This window comes from Gavialis gangeticus, unplaced genomic scaffold (genome assembly GCF_001723915.1).
Source record: "Gavialis gangeticus isolate Ggan-Ray unplaced genomic scaffold, GavGan_comp1, whole genome shotgun sequence".
Classification (NCBI taxonomy): domain Eukaryota; kingdom Metazoa; phylum Chordata; order Crocodylia; family Gavialidae; genus Gavialis; species Gavialis gangeticus.
Genome location: NW_017729025.1, coordinates 17410295 through 17432185, shown reverse-complemented (window position 1 = coordinate 17432185; position 21891 = coordinate 17410295). Strand labels below are relative to the sequence as shown.

The following is a 21891-nucleotide window of genomic DNA, read 5'->3' as shown; positions in this document are numbered from 1 at the left end:
CAGCAGCCTTTCCTGCCCAGAGTGCGGGGACTGGACCCAATGATCGCAAGAGCTCTGTTTCAGCCTTAAACTTCTGTGAATAGCAAGATACTCAAACAACCTTGGTTCTCTCCTGTAGCAATCAATACCTTGCAAAAACCATGAGATTGTGATTGTTTTGGTGTTTGTGGTGGTATCCAACTTCTAAAGTTTAGTTGGAGCAGAAATAAGGGTGGCAGGAAGGAGTGCAACTGCATCCTCCCTGGATCCACCCCTGACTATACAGTCATTCATTCTGAGAGATATGTTTTAAAGCAGGATGAATGTGCACAGGCAAAACTGAACGGAGAAACTAGCATAAGGTCTGCCCACGCTACACCCCTGCTGCTAGTGGAAAAGCCATCATTTTCCTTTGGAGTTTGTCCCAGGGGTGATCACCATCACTGTTAGAAACTGGGGCCTTAATTCCAATCTGAATTTATCTGGCTTCAGCCTCTAGCCATTGATTCTTGCTATGCTCTTTGCTAACTGAAAGAGCTCTTTGTTACCTAGTGTCTTCTGCCCAGGCAGATGCTTATACATCATAATTAAGTCACCTCTTGATCTTCTTTTTAATCAGCAAAACAAGTGAACCTCTTTGCATCTTTTATTGTAAGACATTTTCTTTAGTCTTTAACACTTTTGTTGCTCTTTTGGCACCCCAAATTCTTTTTAAAAAATTTGAACGTAAGAATTGTATGCTGCAGCGCATACCACTATTAGTCTGACTAATGCTTACAGCAGGGGCAGGCAAATATGGCCCGCAGGCCAGATCCAGCCCGCCAAGCACTTTCATCTGGCCAGCACGGCCCCCCCAACAAATTGTGCCCTGCCCAGCCCTTCCGCCCCCGGGGGTGGGAGTGAGACGCCCAGTGTACACAAGCCCCCAAACATACCTTATAGCCTCGCTCCCACCCTCCTGGCCTGCGTGTAGCTTCTAAGTGGGGCTGCCGCTGCCTCTGCTGCTGCCCCTGGGGACCTGCTCCACTTCCCTACTCTCCTGCTGGCTCTGGGCAGCAGGTAGGGAAGCTGCGAGGGCAGGGCCCGGAGTGTGGGGCTGGGAGCAGCATGGAGCTAGGGTGGGCAGCATGTGGGTGTGCAGGAGGGTGAGGAGCATGGGGACCCCCCCACATATGCCCATGGCGCACAGCCCCAGCAGTCAGGGGTAGCAGCAGCAGGCTGGGCGCTCAGGGCACAGCTCCGGCCAGTGCCACACATTGCAGCAAGGGGTGCAGCCTCCCCCGGGCTGTCTGTATTGCTGGTGCTCCCCGCAGCAGGGCTTCTTTCCTGTGCTGTGCAGCCCTGGCAGGGAAAGCACCAGGCTCTAGCATGTGGGGCTTCCCTCCCTGCTGTGTGAGCACAGAGGCTGTGTGCGAGTGGGGGGAAGTGCCAAGAACACAGACTGCCAGGGGAGCCGTGCCCCTTGTGGCATTGTGCAGCGCTGGCTGGAGCTGTGCCCCGCTGAGCGCCTGCCTGCTGCTGTGCCATGGGGGGGGGGAAGTGTCCATATCCTCCCCGATACCCACACCCTGCTCCCACAATCCCCCACATATACACAACCACCCCACTCCTCATATCCTACCACACACCTGGCATACCACATCACCCACACCCCAACCCCCACCCCCACCCTATACACACACACACCCAGCATACACACACAAAATGAAAAAAAATAAGAATTTATTCTTGAGTTATTATGCAATCACCTCTATATACACTATGCAAACACAAATCATGGCCAAAGTATTTTTTGTAATAAAATTAAAATATGTTAGAGTAGATGTTTGATTTTTAGTGTATGATTTGTTTTTTTTGGTTTTAATCCCTCCCCCCCAGAGGTATGGGGGCAAGGGGAAGGGCACCCGGTGGCAAAGGTCAGGGGTGGGACTTCTGGTCCCAAAATGCAAAAGGGGGCGAGGCAACTACCAGGGGGCAGGGCTACCCATTCAGCCCTCAACAGCTCACCAAAACTTGTTCAGTGGCCCTCCACCTGAAATAATTTATACAGAACAGTAAAATCACCTCTTTATACATCCACATTTTAGATAAGCCTTTACTGCTACAGCATTACACTACTGTTTGTCCGCCATGAACCCTGAATTCCTTTTATTCAGGACTATGAATATGGCTTGTATTGTTTGTTCCTGTCTGCATAACTTTAGCTGCTTTAAAAGGTGTTTTGCTTGAATGGGCCCCAGTGATCCAGATCAATCTGTATGAATGCCCTGTCCTGGTTAATTAGCATTCTGTCAGGCTTTGGGATTATCAGCAGTGATTGTGTATTTACTTACAGATCCCCAGTTAAAGAAACTAAATCACATCAGGCGAAGAATGGATATTTTGGAACCCTGCTAGAACCAGGCTCATTTGGTCTATATTAATGACTACTTTGAGATTTGTCAATCAGCCAGTTTTAATCAATTTAATGTGTGCTCATTAATATCGCATGGGGCTAATTTCTAAAATGAGAATATTGTGCAGTTCTAAGTCAAATATTTCAACAGAAGTCTATATCCATTCCATGTATGCAGTTGCCTTTATCAAACAAGCTTGTAATCTCAAGTAAAGGCCTCTTGTATAGGAAGAACAGAAAAACCTCCACAGGAGATTAATATAAAGTTAATAACAGTACTTAAAAAATTACAGTGAACTCTGAACACAAAAGCCACAAGAACACTAAAAATTATAAGTCTCAAGAACAAGCCATTCTCTTCATCATGGGGACTGGCAGAGGAGAATGGGGAATGCATGAAGGATACCAGCTGCTTGCTATCTGTGCCTCTTGTCATCACAGATCATCGTGCTCTTTCCTGCTGCACTCTTGTCTCTGTGCACTGTATTTTGTGGTGAATAAGGCAGCACTCAATTAATGGTGTGAAATTAACTGCTGTTTCTTTCTTTGGGAAGGATATAACATCTTTTGAGTGCTAACTTGCAATCAGTCGTTTGTAAAAACAAATTTTCTTTTTAAATCACTATTCTAGAAAACAAGGATACTGAATGGCAGATCTTGTCTTCATTTCAAACAAATGTGTAAACATAGTAGGAGGGAGTTTTAAGATGGCCCCAAATGCATCAGGTCCCCCATTTGGCAACCAAGTAAAGATAGCTGGATTTCCTACTTATCTAAAAAACACAATGAAGTTCATGGGGCTATGCACGTGAAAAGGTTTCTTCTGGCCACAGGGAGACACTTGCATGATCAGATAGGGAATAATTTTTTTTAGGTCTGAAGTGGTAAAATTCAAGTATATACTGTAACTAGCTTTCCAGCTGACAGCTGTCTTCTGGCTCCTAGAAAGGTCCCTTACTAGAACAATGGTTACTGTATGCCCAATCATTCGTTGTCTATTACCTAGCATCTTCAAATCCAAAAATTATCTTCTCATCTGGTAAGAGACTAATGTATTAGCAGTGCCTTCCGAGGGATACTCAAATCCAAGTTATTAGAAGCGTCTAGTTTGCCAGCCACAAAATTCAACATCATAATGTCCTATCATGGGGAAGTGCCTTATGATTTATTTTAAAGAAAATAATTTACTGTATGAATGTCCATAATTCATAATGCATTTTTTACTGTTGTTCTCAGATCTAGGTTTAACTCTATCAACTGAAGTATTCGGGGGGGTTTTCTCTCTCTAACATGTATACTAGAAAATGGAAGAACGTAGAGCAAGTCTGATGATATAAATATGTAGGTACAGACCATGTGGATGCACTGGATACACCTGCAGAATTTCTAATAAACTCCTCTAACAACCAAGATATCTATGTACCAAGGTTTTTTGTTTTGTTTGGTTTGGTTTGGTTTGTTTTTTTTACTTTTTCACTGACTAAACAACAAGAAAGAAATATTACTGGACAGAGCAAACAGTGGTTTGCTTTCATGGCTTTTCTTCCTTTATATTTAAAAAAATATACTAAAATAGTAGTTTTGACTGAAAAAAATTCAGTAAATAGACACATTTATAAGTTGTTGCAGATAAATGTAATGTGAGCATTTTCTAATCAGAAGCCCCACTCCCACTGAAACTTCAGCTCAAAAAGCTGATGTCCAAAGTATTTGTTGGTTCCTTCTTACTATCTGAATTGCTCAGTCTGAATTCCATATACATTAGTCTGAATTCTGCAATCATATCCCTCTAATACTAACTGGGTTTTGTGACTACTTAACAAAGAATCCATTTGGTTAGAAGTTCACACCCCTAATAATAGAATTTCTAATTAATTTTCAATAGAAGCAACATCAGGCTTAATCTTCTGTCCAAGAAAACTTAAGAAATGTGATACATAATGTCTGACATTCTAGGGACTAAAGAAACATGGGTGATTGGGACAACTGTATTTGGTTTCGATTTCTGGAACCCTATGTATATTTGATCTAACGTACATGCCACCCCAGTGTTTAAAATCCTTCCAGTCCTTGTTTGGATTAAATTCTGGTGCGTTTGCAGCACACTATCATTGATTATAGGAATGAGCTCAGTGCATCTTTTCTGTTGGCTCAGACACACTGTGCTCTCTTTAAAGATGGATGAGTTACGGATTTAAACAGGACGTGATTATTTTATTCATCATTGTTAATCTAAAAATATGAACCTTGCTACATTCTTCTCATTCAATAAGAACAACTCAGCATTTGGCTGCAGCACAAGTCACCACTTGCTCCAAAAGGAATATGGCACTAAGAGCAGACTCTCAGAAAGTCGAACTAGATGATCTCTTGAGCTCCCTTCCAGCCTTATTTCTCTATGAAACAATGCATTATGAAACTTGGGCACTTGGTAATTCCCTTAACTAGCATTCACCCATACTAGATCTCTCTCTCTCCAGATTTCCAGACACTCTTTTAGCCTTGGTGGTGTTTCTTTGAGCATGATTCTTCACATCATTGTGCTGCGTGTCTGGCTTTTTTCTGAACTGCTGTTTGTTTCAACAATTAAGGGTGGCAATCCTTCAACATTTGCGCTTAATTTTTGTTGTTTCCTTTGTAGTTACTTTCTTCTCTAAGTTGAGGGGACACAGGTCACATCAATATGCATTAACTAGTTAATTACTGATCCCTGGGAAGACAAACCCTAAAACTGTTATTTTGTTTAGGTTTTGTCTGTCTTCATTGCCCGGAACTCCATTAAGGGTATGACTATATACTGTACACAAGTTACAGCAAGATCAGCTTTAGCATGGATTTGGAGAGTTAGCTACCCTGCAACAACTACCTGGATGCATGATTTTAGCCAGGTGTAAACATGAGGTGGCTCACTCCACTTTCATTGAGGAGCAAGCTACTGTTTACTTACCAGGGGAGGGAAGCATGAACGTGGGCCGTTATTGTGGAGCAGCTGATGCACTAAATTTACACCCTAGCTTGCCCATGATACCAGTAACTCGTCCTGTGTACACACAGTAATACCCACATTTGTGGCTGGTATTTTTCTTTTTGTCACATTTTAAATTAAGGGCGCATACAGGATGCATTATAGGAATGGGAACACAAGTTTACCACAGGACATGCCAGGGCATGAACCAGTGTGTTAGTCTACCGTTCTACTCTTAACCCATGATAGGTGCCAGATAGTTCACCCTTCACTGACTGTGGGATACACTACCTTGCACTAACCACTGGCTAAGAGTGCCCACAAGCATTTACTGCAGAGCAGCTGTTGCACTGTAAATCTGCCCTGCAGCTGCCTTCATGGTAACTTACAGGTGCCTATACCCAACACAACACAACAAACAGGCAAAATACTATAGCTGGTCATAAGGAATCTACAGATCTGTTGCATTCTGTTAACAGTTGATTAGCCATTTTTACAATAGCTACTGATCACTGCCAAATCCTGCGTATAAGCTACATCTGTGCCCTCAAGAAATATAGCCATACTCTATCATCTTCAGAGACCTCCTGCACCATTTCTTCTGAGAGCACACCTTTATACCGTAGCCATGATCTGCAGATTTCTCTGCCAAGCATCACTTCAAACCAGTGGCTAATGGGGGAGACTATGAAACGCTTTGTAAGCCCAATTTAATTCATGACAGTCTGGGGTTTTAACTGCTTTTCCAGAGAGATGAGCATCCATGCCAGCCAGCCACACTGCCATGCCACTTCTGTGTAGATTTTATTACTGTGTTTTCTTTTCCCTTTTTTCCTCTGTGCAAACCAGACAGGCAATCTGGAAGAAGTGACTACAGCTAGCTTAATGGGTCCATTGGAATTCAAGCCTGAGCACGCTGCCTCCGATTTAACTTTGCCCATGCAGCGTGAACACTTTCCGCATCTGTGAGAAGCGATGATGCCACTGGGGACCAATAACCTTCAAACCACTCTAGAAATTGAGTTGTCGAGCATGTCTGGACCACAAAGGATTCAATGAATACTCATTAGGGGTGAATCCCTGTGCTGCTGGGGGAGTGATGAGCAATGGCACAGGATACAAGGGAAACTCGCCTGCAAGTGCTTTCATTAACTTCGTCTACTGTTTGTTCTTGTTTAACCTAACACTTCCTCCCTGCCCTGCCATGAAATATTACTACAACTGCCATGTTAGATCTGTGGGTTTGAATCATAATCAGTTCACTGTACCTGGACTTGGTTTGTATGAGGAAATCTTAAAAAATTAAAATGACTGATTTCAAAAACATGCACAAAAAAAGAGTAAACATAGTTGATCAGTCATGATGAGTACAGAACTGCCTGGGTCACTGTGTAGCTGAATGCTTCTTTTAATTCATGTTTCAAAAAGCAATACAAGAGCCCTGCAACAACATTTAGAGAATGAAACCCTCATAGAGGCATAACAAGTATTTCTGGCACCCTGGGCAGCAGAAGTGTACTTGGCAGGGGGGTGTTGGAACAGAGGCAGGGGGCTCCAGGCTCTACAGGCAAGGACGCAGCAGCCACAGAGTATAGGCACAGGTACATATAGACACACATCACATATATGCACCTCCCCCCACAGGTGTGCACATGCACGTGTGATCCTGGCTACTTCTTTCTGCTCTGTGCTGCCAGAAGCCATAGCTGCCAAAGTCTTGAGCTCCCCCGGCCTCTGATCCAGTGCCCCCACTTAGAGAGTGCCCAAAGAACATGGCCCTTTCCCATGGCTAGTTACACAACTGAAAACTGTGGACTCAAGGCAACAAACTACTTAAACCAGCATGGACAGACACAAGGTAAATTTTTCCAGTAAACCTCTTTCAATTCAGTTTTGTGCTGATCTGATCAGTCTTTACCTAGCTATTCTCGTGCTGCTCTCCCCTGCTCTTCCAAATTGCTTTGTGGTTTGGTAATGTGGACAAATGGCAGATAAAGAACATTCATTTTCTGTCTGACCCAGGCAAGTTTTGAATACATCTCTAGAGGGAGAGAAAACTTCATCAATACTGGCATCAACAGTACTGCTCTGTCAGTGATCTTCCTCCTTGATGAATCAACCCTGGATGTGAATGACCTCACTCACCTTTTCCCTTCTCTTTAAAGGTTGTATGGTTTTTGGTAAACAGCAGTAAGTTGTTTGCTACACATCAGGGCTCCCGTATACTTAAAACTGCAATAACAGGTCAAAATTGAATGGAGATGCTAAAAAGATTTTTCCTATTTCTGTCTGACAACTCTTTACAGTAAAGATCAAATGAAATACACACCCTGGTATTAAGCATGTTTCTTCCTTAAAAGAGACGTTGCTCAACTCCCATAGTAGCCCTTCCATTTCCCCATTAAAAAGGCTTCTGATCAAAGGTTTATGATCTTTCCCAATTGATTTAATCTTTTACTCAGGCAATGGGGATAGCCTTTTCATTATCTCATTCTGCATTGCAAATACACACCACATTTGTTTTGTTTTGCGTCTTAATATCAAAAGCTGTAGTGATGTCAAGAGCACAGCCAACATTTGATTCAGAACACTAAATCTTGGGTAGTTTTTTTAAAGCAGTATCCTGCAGTTGCAGAGTCTTTAATTAGATCATTTCAATGTGTTTTAGTTTCACAGCTGGAGACTCTAAACTCTGAAACAGCCTTGTGAGCTAAGTATTATCTGTATTTTGCAAACAGGAGGTCAGGGCCCAGAGATGTTTAGCAGCTTGTTTAAGGCCACAGTGGTCTTTACTGTAATTAAGATTCCTTCATTCCAATCGCCAGAAAAAGTAACTCAAATCTAATAGTGTGTCATGTGTGTTTCATATACAACACTAAACAGACTCAGTTAGTCTGGACAGATTATGCTGTACCAAAATCTGACTAGTGTTGTACCAGTGGGAATCACAGTAACTGTATAGGACATGATATTTAGGTTATGTAACTCCAACGTAAAAAGAGGTAGTGTAGGTAGCAGGGAGGTGCCCCAGTCCTTCAGTTCTCACATCTTTTTCATATTTGCAACATCCATTTTGTTAGCTCCAGGGCTCACTGCAAGGCCCCAGCATGTTGTTCCATGAGCATGGCCATGTGCGACAAGCAGGGACTGCAAGGAAGACTGGTTACACTTATATTATAGCTGAGCATTAGAATTGATCTGTAGGAAGTAGTGTATTTTTCAAAAGCTGGTCTAGGGCACCTAGGACATTGGACTGGCACTAGATTTCTAAACCTGCAAGTGACTGAGTTCTGTCATGCAAGATACCTGATTTAACCACACATGGGAATTGCATGAAATTTCTTCAATCTCTTTTCCTTTCTGCAGCCAAATTTTTCCATATGCCACTTACCGTACCGATCAGTGGATACAGGAATCCAGCACCTACGCTGGCCCTGATATCTCGGATGGGCAGAACAAAGCCCTTAGGCACTCCTTTCCTCTCCGGGTCATGAGACAATGACAGGTGAGTTTTAGCCATGCATATTGGCAGGTTTCCAAATCCCTGGGTGATAGGAGCAGGAAGAAAACAAAAACATTAAAGTGCATCAGGAAACTTTCATCCATGTAACTGTAATAATTGCATTTACTTGGGCTCTCTCACCTTGCTAACCGCTCTGCCTGTAATCTGTCAGTCATTTCTACATCCTTCTTTCCATCCTTCTACTGTTACTAAGGGGAAAAATAAACATTGCCATCCCCAGATCCAATCAGATATGAGGTTAATGCCTTTGTTGGCATCAGATATGCAGTCAAGAGTTGCATTTCCTCTCTATTAAGTTAATTTTGATCCAAACAGCTCAAAATTAAAGTTCTTAGCCCAACTGAGGTTGCTCTTCAATTTAGATTATTTGATCAATATAATTGCAGGCTATGACAGCACAGCAGTTACTAAGCTGGATGTGAACGCTCGCTAAACTATAAAGGGATATGCAATGAATATAAAAAAGGAAGTAACCATACATGTTAAAAAAAGGACAGTTCTCCAACAGAAAGTAGTCAACACATGCTATACACAAAGAACAGCAAGCAGGTGCCCAGCTCTCATGTTCAAAGCCCTTTACAGGTGTACATTAGCTCTCACAGCCTACCAGAACAGAAAGACAATTATCACAGACACTATGTTACAGAAGGGGAAGTGAGGTGACCTCTTTAACCAGGGAAGATCATGTTAAGCTCAGGACTAGACCCCAGGATCCTCTTGGCTTTCCACCACCCTCTTCTCAAAGTAGCTGCACTCCAGTTTGCAGCTCCAGTTTGAAGGCCCATTCAACAGCCACATTACATGGATTTCATGTTCTAGAAGAGCACAGATTACCATGGATGTTTTAACTGGAGTTGATACTGAACATCAACTAACCTGTAGAACTCACCTGCTTTGTGTATAGGATAATTTTCTGCTCTGCCTCTGGAAAGAGCTCAATGTCATCTGCCCCATATATCTGCTGTGCAATGATTCTGATTTTATCCATAACAGGGAGCTGTAGGAAAAAAAAACAGTCAGCACAGCTATATCTACAGCCCTCCATGCATGCTGTGTGACATTCAATCTGCAGCTATTAAAGCTGCTTCCATGTGCAGTCCTACAAAGCTACACAATAATCCAAGGTTTTATTCATCACATTACAGCTGTTTCTTTCAATATAAGAAGAACGGACACTAGTGTAATCGGGAACAAGAAAATGCATGTAAACCCTCTTTAAGCCAGGAGTGGCCAACCTTCAGCATGTGTGCCACAAGTGGCATGGGCAGCCTCCGTGTGGCACAATAGATCAGGGTGTGGGCAGGCAGCAAAGTAGCAAATAGGGCAGGAAACAGGACAGCAGAGGAGGCAGGGTAAAGTGCTCAGACTGGCACTCCTGCCAAAAAGGTGGGCCCCTACTGCTTTTAAGCTGCATTTGCACAATTAGCTATACAATAAGTACGGCAAAACACCTACAAAGTTCATTTTTTGAAAATGTTAGAAGTGTTTCTTGATGGAAGGTAACTCCATAGTTAAAGGGAGAAGAGAGAGCAAATCACAGAAGCTAAGAAAAAAACCCAAGAGCTCCTGTTAAGGAGATTGCATTGACAGAAATACAAATGAGCACCTCATTAAGTTCTTTAGGTATCTGCTACAGAGGAAATGCTCAAGACATTACCATCTGGTTACGGCTTTTATGCTAGCTAGAAGACTTCTGGAGAGGTTGTTTGTCTCCCTAAGCCAAGCTCCTAGGCTGCAACTGCTGTAACTGAATCACTGGAGAACTATCACGAACATCTAGCACTGGAGCGTTTCAGAAAAGAATCATTTTTTGAGGTCTTAGCTGACATGCTAATGACTGACAATTTTGAGTGCCCTACTCAAAAGACATCCTAAGGGACCCCAATTTCCATACGGCAGATAATCTGGACTGTCCAAAAACTTAGTACTTTCCCTTGAAAAATTTTGACTTCCAGACCTATGGATGGTTAAGGAGACTGTGGATTTAGCATTCGCAAGATGCTTCTCTACTTATAAAATTACAAAGAGGGCATCTGTGGACTCAGCTGCACTCACCCCTAGAAGGCGTGGTTCCAGAACCAAGCAGAGACCCTAAGGCTTAACCAGACAACTGTCTTTCCTGAGACTGTGAAAAGGCAGTCTCAGTGTGACATTGCTACAAGGAGAGGTAATCTGTGCACCGAATGACTAATTACCCACATGCATGGCTCCTGGGATAAGTCTCTACAGCATGTGCAATTACGCTCTGCAGAACCCTCCACTTTTTTTCCTTCTTTCCTTCTGTTCCCCATGATACATGGACATGCAGAAATTTAGCATCATTTGGATGGAAACTTGCTTTGCAGGGTTCCCCTTGGCTAGCAAGTCAAATAGCTACAATATGAGCATCAAGGGTGGGGGAGGGAAATAAAGGGTTAGAGAAAAGCCACAGGACATGGAGATGTTAAGGTTCTTTAGAGAGAATCTCTGAAGTGGGGAAGGTATGAATGGAGGCTGAACAGGAGCTCACTAGGTCTATGCAATCCTAGAGTTACCTGAAACAGCCATCAACTCAATTTTCAAACTCTGTTTCCAGTTAGTTGTGCTCCTTTCAGTGGACCACCAGATTATACAAATTTGGAAAACACAGTTCTAAACTTATCTGCTTTTATTGAACCATCTGTATATTTGGAAGAGATGTCAGATATGCTTTCAGGCACAAAATGTCCTTCCTCTGGGCATTAGAGAGTTGGTTTAATAAATGATGTTGCTAAACCCTGCTTCTTGCATTGTAGCCACAATAGTCCAGGCAATAACAATACTACACAAGGCATTAAACAGGTATCCAACTACTGTACTTTGATGCCTAAAGATAAAATAATAAAAATTAAAATCATATTTGTACTTGAACACAGGAAAAAAAGAGATTAAATTCTGTTCTGGCTGGGTATGTGGATTTCACTGAATAATACCCCACCCTGAGCAAACACATCCTAAAGTCCTGAAAAGGTCTCAGTTTGACCTGAAGACAAGGGTTGCTTTGTCCTTCTAGGTCTGTTCATTTCAACACACAACTTGAGACTCACTGAGGAACAACTCCCCTGCTCTACCTGGCCGCTCACATTAAGCATGCATTACCCCTCTCTGTACCAGTTATGGCACAGTCTTTCAAGGATAACAGCAAACAAGCTCCACTCAGTAGTCAAAAACACTTTAGAAATTACTTGGTGGGGCCCAAAGGATTATCTAGAACCCAGGAGTTTTCTTCTTCCCGCTCCTGTCTTACAACAGAAGTCAGATTTTCTAGTGATCAAATCAACCATGTTAATCCCTGCAAAGTGCCCAGGGCTTTTTCAGGCCATCTCATAGATGACAAGGCATGTGGGCGATTTGAATCAGCAACACACTTAAACATTTTCTTGAGTTAAAGCGAAATCCAGATTCCCATCAACAGACTGGGTAGGTCAGTTCATGTTCTCACCTCTACATTGTAGAGGAACTTGAAATGGCTTGGTGCCTGCGATGCTCTCTGGACTGCATGGGCCAATGCAAGGGCTCCTTTCCCCCCCTCTGCCCAGTGTGTGCATTTCACAGCATCGAATGCCCCTGCCTCCTTCGCCATCTGAGTGACCAGGTCCAGCTCCGCCTCTGTATCAGTTCTGTAAAGATGAGAGCGTTTACTTGTACCACCACTCAAGCTATCTGCTGTTTCCGTGTACAGTGAAATCACCTTTCCCTAAACAAGATCTAATGCCAAACAAAGACATCGCCAAAGCCTCTGTAAACATCAGAAGAGATTTTTTATTGTCCCTGCACTTCATAGGCCTCCACCACCCTCATTAAAGAACCCAGCCCACAGCTACATCCACGGCTGCTGCCATGTATACAATAATCTATGTCTGACACAGCAGCATCCTATAATTTCAGCTCTTCAGTCTTGTATCAAGGTCGGCAGCACAATTCTTGTGCTAGGAAGCACCTGGCTTTATGCAAGAAAAGCCAACACAAATGAGAATCATGGGATGCTAAGAGGGGCTGTATATAATGCACGTTACTCGGGAGCTAAAATGGTAATGTGCTCCAGACCAGATGCTGTTCACTGAGAGCAGGGGGGTCAAACTCAAATGATTTGATGGGCCAGATCTGGATTGCAGGGCTTCTCATGGAGGCTGCCATTGCCACTGTGTGGACACCAACAGCAAAGGAGTTTATGCCAGTGCCATCGAAACCCCATGGCAGCAGTGTCAACTCTTTGGCTGCTGCAGCCATGGCATAAAGCCCAGCAGACAGGGTCTGGCCCACAGGCTTTATGTTTGACACTCCCAGTGCAGGGAAAAGAATCCCTAGCTGGGTACTCTGCTTCAGACTGGTCAGGACTTCAACTGGAATCTGTTTAATACCAGTCCAAAGCAATGCTGCTCGTATAAAAGGCTCAACATACAGGGTACATCCACACTGAAGGCTACAATGCAAAGAGAGACCTGAGTCAGCTTTCAAGTACATCTCACCAGGGATCCAGGATAGATTTTCCCTTTTAAAGGAGAAAAACATGGATTTCCCCCTTTGAAACAGGAATCCACAGGTTTTTCCCCTTGCAGGCTGGGAGACTGGAGGAAGGGAGACTGGAGGCAGAGGCAAGGCACCCCATGTGAGCATGCAAACACACGTGTCTGGCAATACAGCCAGACATGGTGGTGGGAGCAGCCCCAGCAGCTGGATACTGGTAAGTCTATGAGATGGGGTAGGGGGCACACTGGAGAAGGGTGAGGGGCTCCAGGTGGTTTCAGTCTCACCTGCAGCACCTGCAGTGGTTCCTACTTGTGCGGGCAGCGGTGCAGCGAGTCCAGCCCTGGCATGGTCTGGAGGGAGGAGGGGATGCCAGTAGCACTACCCCACGCTGCCCTGGGCTGGGGCTCCCATGCCATGCTAGGCAGCCTGACCACAGTTCTGTGTCCACCTGCCCCCGGAACATCTCTTGGCTGCAGTGGCCCAGCCATGCAGCTCCCTGCTGCCCCTGAAGGACCCCTGCCCTCTTCCCCTGCTGGAGCCCCGAGTCTGTATGGGGCCAGCTGGGGTGGCAGGCAGCTGGGGCCCACTCTCACAGGGCTGGGGGGCAGGGGGCAGGAGCCTGCAGGTTGAGAGTGAGGGGCACTATCATGGCTGGGGTGGGGGCCAGTGGCTTGGGAGTGAGGGACAGCAGCATGGCCAGGGAACCAGCATGCCAGGGCTGCTCACTGCTACAAAGCAGCAGGGGGGACAGCCGCAGCTGGACCCATGTCCTGGTGAGCAAAGGGGGCAGAGGGAGCTCTGATTTTCCATGATTAAAAAAAAAAAATCAAATACCAAAACATATAGTTAGGTATTTAGAATTTTATTATAATGACTGAGGCACTAGTAGGCTTCCAGATTGCTTTAACACTGTAAATATATCCACAAAACATTATATATATTTATTTATATATATATAGTGGTGCTTCATTTTAATCACAGAAAAACACGGATTTGGGGTTTTTAATTAGAGACCTTGGAATTTTTTTAATCGGAGAAAACCAGGATCATTGCATCTCACCAGGGCAAATCATCCTGTGCTGCCATAGCTAAATTGCTTGTAATGTGAGCTAGTACATTCATTTAAAGCTGCCTCAGTTCTCTCTACCTTACACTGCAGCCTGCAGTATGGAAATACTCACAGTCTATCATGTACTTGGATTCAAGGTACTGTAGGCATATTCCATTCAGAAGCATCTGGCTAATGAGGATGAAAGTAAGAGATCAATAGTCAATGAACCTGCTTTAAAATCAAGGTCAAAAAGTTGAGAAAAGAATTTACATGAATGAACAAGGAACTTTTCCTATTTATCAGTCACCTTGGAACAATGCAAGATGTTCTTTTGTAGCAAAGTATATCTCAAAAGCACTAATAAGAGAAGGTCCAGATAACAGGGGGACAGTGTATTGCAGCATGCAAGCACTGCACACTTATGGCATGGCTCCAAAGCCCAGCCCACTTACTTGAAAACATTGACAGCCACGACTACCGGAATGCCAAAAATACGGGCGTTTTGGATTTGTTTGCTTAGGTTACTACAACCATTTGCCAAGACCTGGAGATTCTGCGAAGAAAGCAATGAGAAAGGATACATATTGTAGGGAGCAGCGACATGTCCACTAGCAATGCACTACAGGAACGACAGATGGAAATAACCATGATAAGAGTATCACAACAGAAACAGCCATCAAGGCACTATAGTTTTTTTACAAGCATTATCTACTTGTTGAATGAAAGGTAAGTTACCTCATGGAAAAAGAATACTTGCATCTCTAAATCAGTGCTGGTTTCAAGTGCCAACCCAAGGTGCAAGGCATCAAAGCACTATAAAGCTTTGTGCTTGTTTTCAATTCACTCCCCAAAATAAGCTGAGATCCAAGAGCAGCAACTCCCTCAAGTAAATGCCTCATGTTGCCCCATAGGCAGACAAGGCTCTTTGGATGAATCTGATATCTTTTATTAGACCAACTTAAATAGTTTGAAAATTTTTTTAGCAAGCTTTTGAGTTTAAAAGCCCTTTGTCAGGCTGAGGAAGACTCTGCAATTGTCACCAACCTTAGCCTGATGAAGGTTTTTTAAACGCAAAAGCTTGCTAACAATTATTTTTCAACTATTTAAGTTATTCTAATAAAAGATATCAGATTCACCCAAAGAACCTTGTCTGCCTACGTCCTTAGACCAACATGGCTATAACCTATACCCCTGTAACATGGATCATATTTCCCCATGACACATTCTTTGGAAGTACTGATCACTGTTAATCCTGAATTTTGTGGCACTTGTTTGAAGTTGATGGTGACCGCTTTGGATTTATACACATTTGTATTTTGCAAACTCATGGATTAGCAGCAAGGGATGCTGGACACTATCCATCACAACCCACAAGGGAAATCACAGAAAATTTGCACAGGCACAGAAGCCAGCTCCGATAATACTAGAAAGTCATGATAATTACCTAAATGTACAAATGCACGCCTGGCAAGAGAGCAGTTAAAGTCACAGCTCTAACTTATTTTCCTCCTACTCTTGTGAATAAATAATTCACGATGCTAACAAACGTTTGTGAAAGGAGTAATTAGAGAGATGCACTGAATGTTTTAAGGGACAGTATTTCAACAAGGTAATTACTCCCTAAGCAGCCACAGTACAGAGTGGGTCATAGGCAGCGAAGCAGATATTACCATGAACAAGTAAGTGTGCATGTGGACAATTACATAAGTAAAGGAGAAACCAAAGGCTCTGAATACAGACTGGGTCAATGACGATGACGACGGGTAGGAAGTGTGGAGCCAATGTGTCATTATGAAAATGAAACATTACAGCTAATGTTTGGAAGCTCTTCTCTGGCAGCTGAAGAAATTATGCTCAACTACATAATGAGTATGCACCACATGACAATGTCCTGCAACAAAAACAGCTGGTTAGGTGGTGATAACAATGGGCTAAATAACAATTAGGGCTACCTCTTCAGTGTACTCCTTTGGTAAAGGCACTCCAGCAGTGACCTAAAAAAAAGAAAGACTTTTAGGATAGCAATTCACATGGGGGCATGCAGTATTTCAGTTTTAGTGCTGGACTCTATTCTGGAGATCGTCTTCGAAAAAAGAAGAAATGAAGAGCAATTGTTACAGATACAAGGACAGATCACAGACAATGGAAATATCCCAGCAGAGAGAGATTTCATTAAAATGATAAATAAGTGCTCTATACATCTGTAATGCACTACATAATGTGTCCCTGGTGGCTGCCAACTACTTTAATACCTTTTAGAACTGAAGGGCTCAACATCAAATTGTACATGCTTCAGATGGTCAGGAGAGCAGCCAGAAGAATAGAGAAGAACTTAATATGAGGACATGGGGCTCTAGGGTCCAGGCATTATAAATTATAGCAAACTCACATTTTGGTAACAGCCATTTTAGCATCTCAGACCTGGGAAGACTGAGGGGCAGGGTGGGAAGGAAAAAAAAACCCAGAACAAAGGATGAAAAGGGGTGTTACTGCTGTAAGATGGAGACGTGAGGGCAGGGGGGAGGGGACACGACGATGATGACAATATGGGGCAGAGGACCAGGAGAAGTAGAAGGGAAAAAAGGACCAACCAAGCAAGGGGCTGTCATTTGCAATATTCTGGATTTACTCTCAGTGCAAGTGGTAGTTTACAGTTCCAAAGACATCTGCATCGAGAGCTCTCCAGAGTGGACGCTGTGTATTCACACCACATGGAAAAACACTCAACGTATCATTATTGGGCAGTGTTGATAAAAATCATACGGGCAAACCATATAATGTAACAGACCTAGGGACACCAGAGAGAACCAAAGCGTCCAGAGTTCTTCACCAAGGATGCCAGGGAAGCAGGGCTGGGAGGGACCCCATGAGGGCACCTAGTGCATCCCCCTGCTCTAGGTTTTACGGAATGGCAAAGAAAAGTCTGATGAAAGGTCCCTTTCATTACTATGTGCCAGGTATCTCAGAGGGTCCTAACTGTTTAAGCAGCCTTTCTATTCAGGATCCTGGCAGGCAGCTGTGCTCTCCTGGACCAGTAAGTGCTTGACAAAAAGGAAGCACGTGAGAGTGGGATATAAATATATTAGGATGAACATGCCTACTGAGACAGACCCCTAGCTCTGCTCAGGTGGAGTTTTGCCATTGTCTTCAGTGGGGTCAAGGTGGATTTCAGAGGTGGTAAGTAGATTTCATTTTAACTTTCTACCTCTAGACCTCGCTACACAAGAAAGTTACAGTGACATAAACCAGGGGGCATATTTTGCAGGAAACTGAATACACCACATTAATTCCTCAGTTAGGGAATTGATTTTGAAGTAAGCTGCCTCACACCAAAAGTATCCACACAGGGGGTTTCATAGTTAGTAGGTTCAGAAGGGACCTGAGCAGATCATCAAGTCCGACCCCCTGCCATGGCAGGAAAGAGTACTGGGGTCAAACAACCCCGGCAAGGTGTTCATCCAGCCTCCCTTTAAAACCCCCCAGTCAATGGGTAGCAGTTAGGGGGTGAATATACTCTGCACTAACTTCACTGTTCTGTATAGACCAGCTCCTACTTCTATGCTGGACTTCAAAGTGATTTGCCTGTAACAACTGCGTCGTTCCCTGGCCTGCACACAGCCCAGAACGGTACTTACAGTGGGCCCTCCTCCATGCATTTTCAGAGCTCGCACTGTGGCAACCAACACAACCACGTGAGGCCGGAGGCCAGAATAGCGGCATTTAATGTTAAAAAACTTCTCCATGCCGATGTCCGCTCCGAATCCTGCTTCTGTTACTGTAGTGTAGACAAAATGAAGGGAAGCTCATTAAAGCACTGAGCCAAGAAGCTGGTGCTTTCCCTGTGAATGGAAGTCTCTTTTCCAAGAAGAGAGACAGCAAAGTTATAAACTTACCGACAAAGCCTTCCTGACCCACAAGCTTCAGGGCAATTTTATCTGCCAGCACTGATGAGTTGCCATGTGCAATGTTAGCAAAAGGCCCAGCATGAACAAAAACTGGAGTCCCCTGAAAGAGAGTGAGCAAAGAGGGGAAAAAAACAGGGGGAATTCAACATCTTCCAGAGTGATCTTAAACTTAAGTACTGCATTACAGGATGAGAGCCTGCTCAGAGTAGAGACCAGCTGTTAAAGTCTTCTGATCAAAGGATCATTGTCAGTATTAAGAATGCAAGGCAAATAGGATTATAATAATCTGAAGAAGTGGAGATATTAATCGTCACAGGGAAGAGATGGCTAAATCATAGCAATGCTTCACACACGTAGGGCAGCCATTTCCATCTGAGGCTCTCAGACAATTCCACAACCTTTATATCCTCCCACTATTTGTGATAGCAACACAGAGACATTGTGGGGGAAGGTGCTGTCCTTTAGTCAGTCAGTGGTGTCACTCCAAGTGGAACCCTTAAATTAATTTTTTGTTTGTTTTTTGCTTTGCAGAGAATCTGTCAGCATCCTTGGCTGGGAACATGTGTGTACTGAGAGGTGGGGGTGAGGGGGGGAAAGGAGGGGACTGATGAGGGAATGATATATTCTGAGCAATGTTCAGAAGCCCTGATGACCGGCTTTCAAGGGAATCCTCCTTGCCCAGATGTTCAGCTACTTACTTAAAATTGGAAACTGTTGGCAGGGGATAGCATGAAAAAACACTAGTGGGTGGGCAAGACAGAAGGAAATATCCATATCACACTATGCTCCACTTACTGATGTAAAGAGCTAGCTTCTCCTACCTGCTTCCTTCCCTGCACCAGCTGAAAAAGAGGGGAGTTGTAGGGCACTATGCTCCCCAGAGGCTGGGAGAGAAAGGAGCTCCCCCTTCCCTAGCCCTCCCCTCCTGCCTGCACCTTAGCTGCACTGTGACAGCTAGGAGGGATTCAGATTTGGACAGGGGGTCTTGGGTCCCTCATCTGCCCCCTCCCTCCCAAACTGCAGTTGGGGTTATCAACATGCTGCTGAAGGAGCTGGTGCTAATGGAGGGTAGGACAAAAGAAGAGAACTCCAGTGAGCAGAAACTGGGGAGAAAGTAAATCCTGCTCTGCCACCGGTGTGGGAGTTACTTCCTGTAACTGTGCAGCATACAGGGGATAGCCCCCCTGTCACTGTACCAAGGTGGGGGGAGGGTGGGGGGAAGGGAGTGGTGGGAAAACCCTGTATAAATAACCCCCCCTAAAATTATGCATTTTGCATTCTGAAAGAACAGGCAGACCTGCTGACCCATTTCACCAACCATAACATGAGCTCCAAAAACCAAACTTGGGAAAAACTGGCCAGCCTGGAAAACAAAAAGTAGTCAGTACTCACCTCCAGTGTCTGCATGAGGTTTGGTTTAATTGCATCTTTCATTAACACTGTCAGAGCCCCAGTCACGCCCTAAGGGAAGAAAAGAGAACAATTCATTCCCAAGATCTGGCGAGTGCATGACTATAACTTGGAATTGCCTCACCAATGCCCAGGGACTTTGCCGCAGGGATCTTTCAAAGAACAAGAGTGAACAGCACTCAGTGTTGTACACACCGAATTCAAGAACAAGACGGAATCTTATATTTTCTCATATACAACATATCCCTTTCTCTCCCCAAAACTGAGGTGTGTATTTTAAGTGGAGAAGCTGTTTTCTCTGCTGGAAAAGCAGCACTCCCAGAGACACAGTGTGCCATGCAGCTACTCAGACAGCTGCCATTTACATCTGCTCAGCAAACTGAAGGTATGGAGTCTTTTCAATCCTCTCATAGTGTAGTTATTGGCTAAGCACTGTAGCTTGTGCTCAGGTGAGCTGCTGGTAGTATCTTAATGAGGCTTGTGATGTGGAAGCAACATTTTATTTACAGGAACTTTTATAAAGAAACATTTACAGGAAAAAGACTAACAAACAGTCTTGCTACCACATTTGCAAGGGTCTGGAGTCTAACCTTGCAAGGCAGTCTAAGTCCTCCCGGGAATACAAAGTGTCCAGGAAGAGGGGCAATGTAGGAGACAGTCTGGCACACCAGGAAGTTCCTGATGCTACACGTCTAGGACAGTCTATGTTCCCAGGAGAACTTACTGCATCACATAGTTGGCCATGGAAAAACTATTTTCCTATATTCTGTCTTTGAAAAACAAGGTGTGTGATTTATTTGGAGGCATCTTGTATGTGAGAAAATGATGTCCAGGGTGAAATCACCTAGCAACACATGCACACAAATGGATTCAACATTTTGTACCTGTTTAACAACCCTACTGTACAGTCAGGCAGGAATGGGTGCTCCATGCTCTGGTCATGAAACAGGCTGGTGGTAGTCATTTCAGAAAAAACAAGCTACCCATGAACAAAGGATGTACTGTGTTAGCACCCCCATTTTCTCTCTTAACTGCACCATTTATTTCCTTTCACTTAGTGTTTAATTCTATTTTAAGAATTTGGAAAAAACCCATCTTAATGCCTTCAGCAGGTTTTTCTTCCTTCCATTTCTGTGTCCAGATTTCTGGATGTTTGGTCTAAGAACTCATCCTACACCTGCTGCACACCAGCCAGGTCTCTTGCTGAAACAACTCCTTAGAGCAGATCTCTGTGTTTATGAGCAGTGCCAGATCCAGTTCAGGGGAGGAAGAGAAGCCCTCAACATATTCTCAGAACAGGTTCAGCATGGAAAGCTATAGCTTAAGCCTTTCTCATGCATCTCCAACCACCTGCCTCAGTACAGATCCTTGCAAAAGGAGGTGCAGTGACTCCATCCTCATACTCTATGTTGAGCACACTAACTAGGATATCAGTGAATGCCACCAGTAACTGACTGACACCAGCCCAAGAGGAACAGAACTGAGACCACAACAGAAGGTTTACATCTAAACTGTGACCACCCTGGTTGAATAACTAGTACAAGACTCATTATCAGTCCCCTGAAACACCCAGTCCTTTTCAAAGAAGCTATTTTAAATCTACCCTAGATTGCAATACTCAACTGCAAGTGATCATTTAAGGGGGGGGTGGGGAAGTGACATATACTGTTTCATTTAATTGGAGTTTCAATCTTACTCCAGGAAGACTTAGATAGCATTTAATGGATCAATTTTAATTTCAACATCTTCAGCAGAAAATAATGAAAACCTGCAAAGTATTATTTATAACTGTGACATTTTAATGTTATGAACTTCAAGAGAACCTTATGGTTCTAATTATTCCTCCAACCTTTTCAAATCCTTTGTAAGCTATAAGTAAGCTGCAACCATTCCAGTCTCTGGACATTTTTTTCCAGGTTTGTTGGGCTTTCTCTAACCTTTCATTGTCTGTACCATGTCTGAAGGGCTTGAGTTCGTTAAAGCAAGGCCCCATTGCAGTCAGCTAGAGTTCTGCCTGGGATAGGGAGACTGCAAATGCCAAATCTATGGTAAGACCCAAATAGCAAACAGAACTGCTCAGACAATAGATGCCTACACGATAGATGCTCTACGCGACGCTGGTCAGGCTCAGACATAGATGCCTACACAGTCAGATGGATTGCAGTTTGGCTGAGG

General features: G+C 43.9%; 1 protein-coding gene across 3 annotated transcripts in view; it reads right to left on the bottom strand.

The window, feature by feature from the left end:
• The window catches only part of MTHFD1 (methylenetetrahydrofolate dehydrogenase, cyclohydrolase and formyltetrahydrofolate synthetase 1), an 83589-nt gene that overhangs the window by 6589 nt on the left and 55109 nt on the right, over positions 1 to 21891 (bottom strand). For all 3 annotated transcript variants that reach the window (XM_019518448.1, XM_019518450.1, XM_019518449.1), the window contains 8 exons: positions 19699 to 19767; positions 18295 to 18406; positions 18037 to 18176; positions 16354 to 16395; positions 14854 to 14954; positions 12323 to 12500; positions 9752 to 9859; positions 8731 to 8883 (listed from right to left, as the gene is read on the bottom strand). In XM_019518448.1, coding sequence (XP_019373993.1) covers positions 8731 to 8883; positions 9752 to 9859; positions 12323 to 12500; positions 14854 to 14954; positions 16354 to 16395; positions 18037 to 18176; positions 18295 to 18406; positions 19699 to 19767 — 903 coding nt within the window. The remainder of the gene's footprint in view (positions 1 to 8730; positions 8884 to 9751; positions 9860 to 12322; positions 12501 to 14853; positions 14955 to 16353; positions 16396 to 18036; positions 18177 to 18294; positions 18407 to 19698; positions 19768 to 21891) is intronic.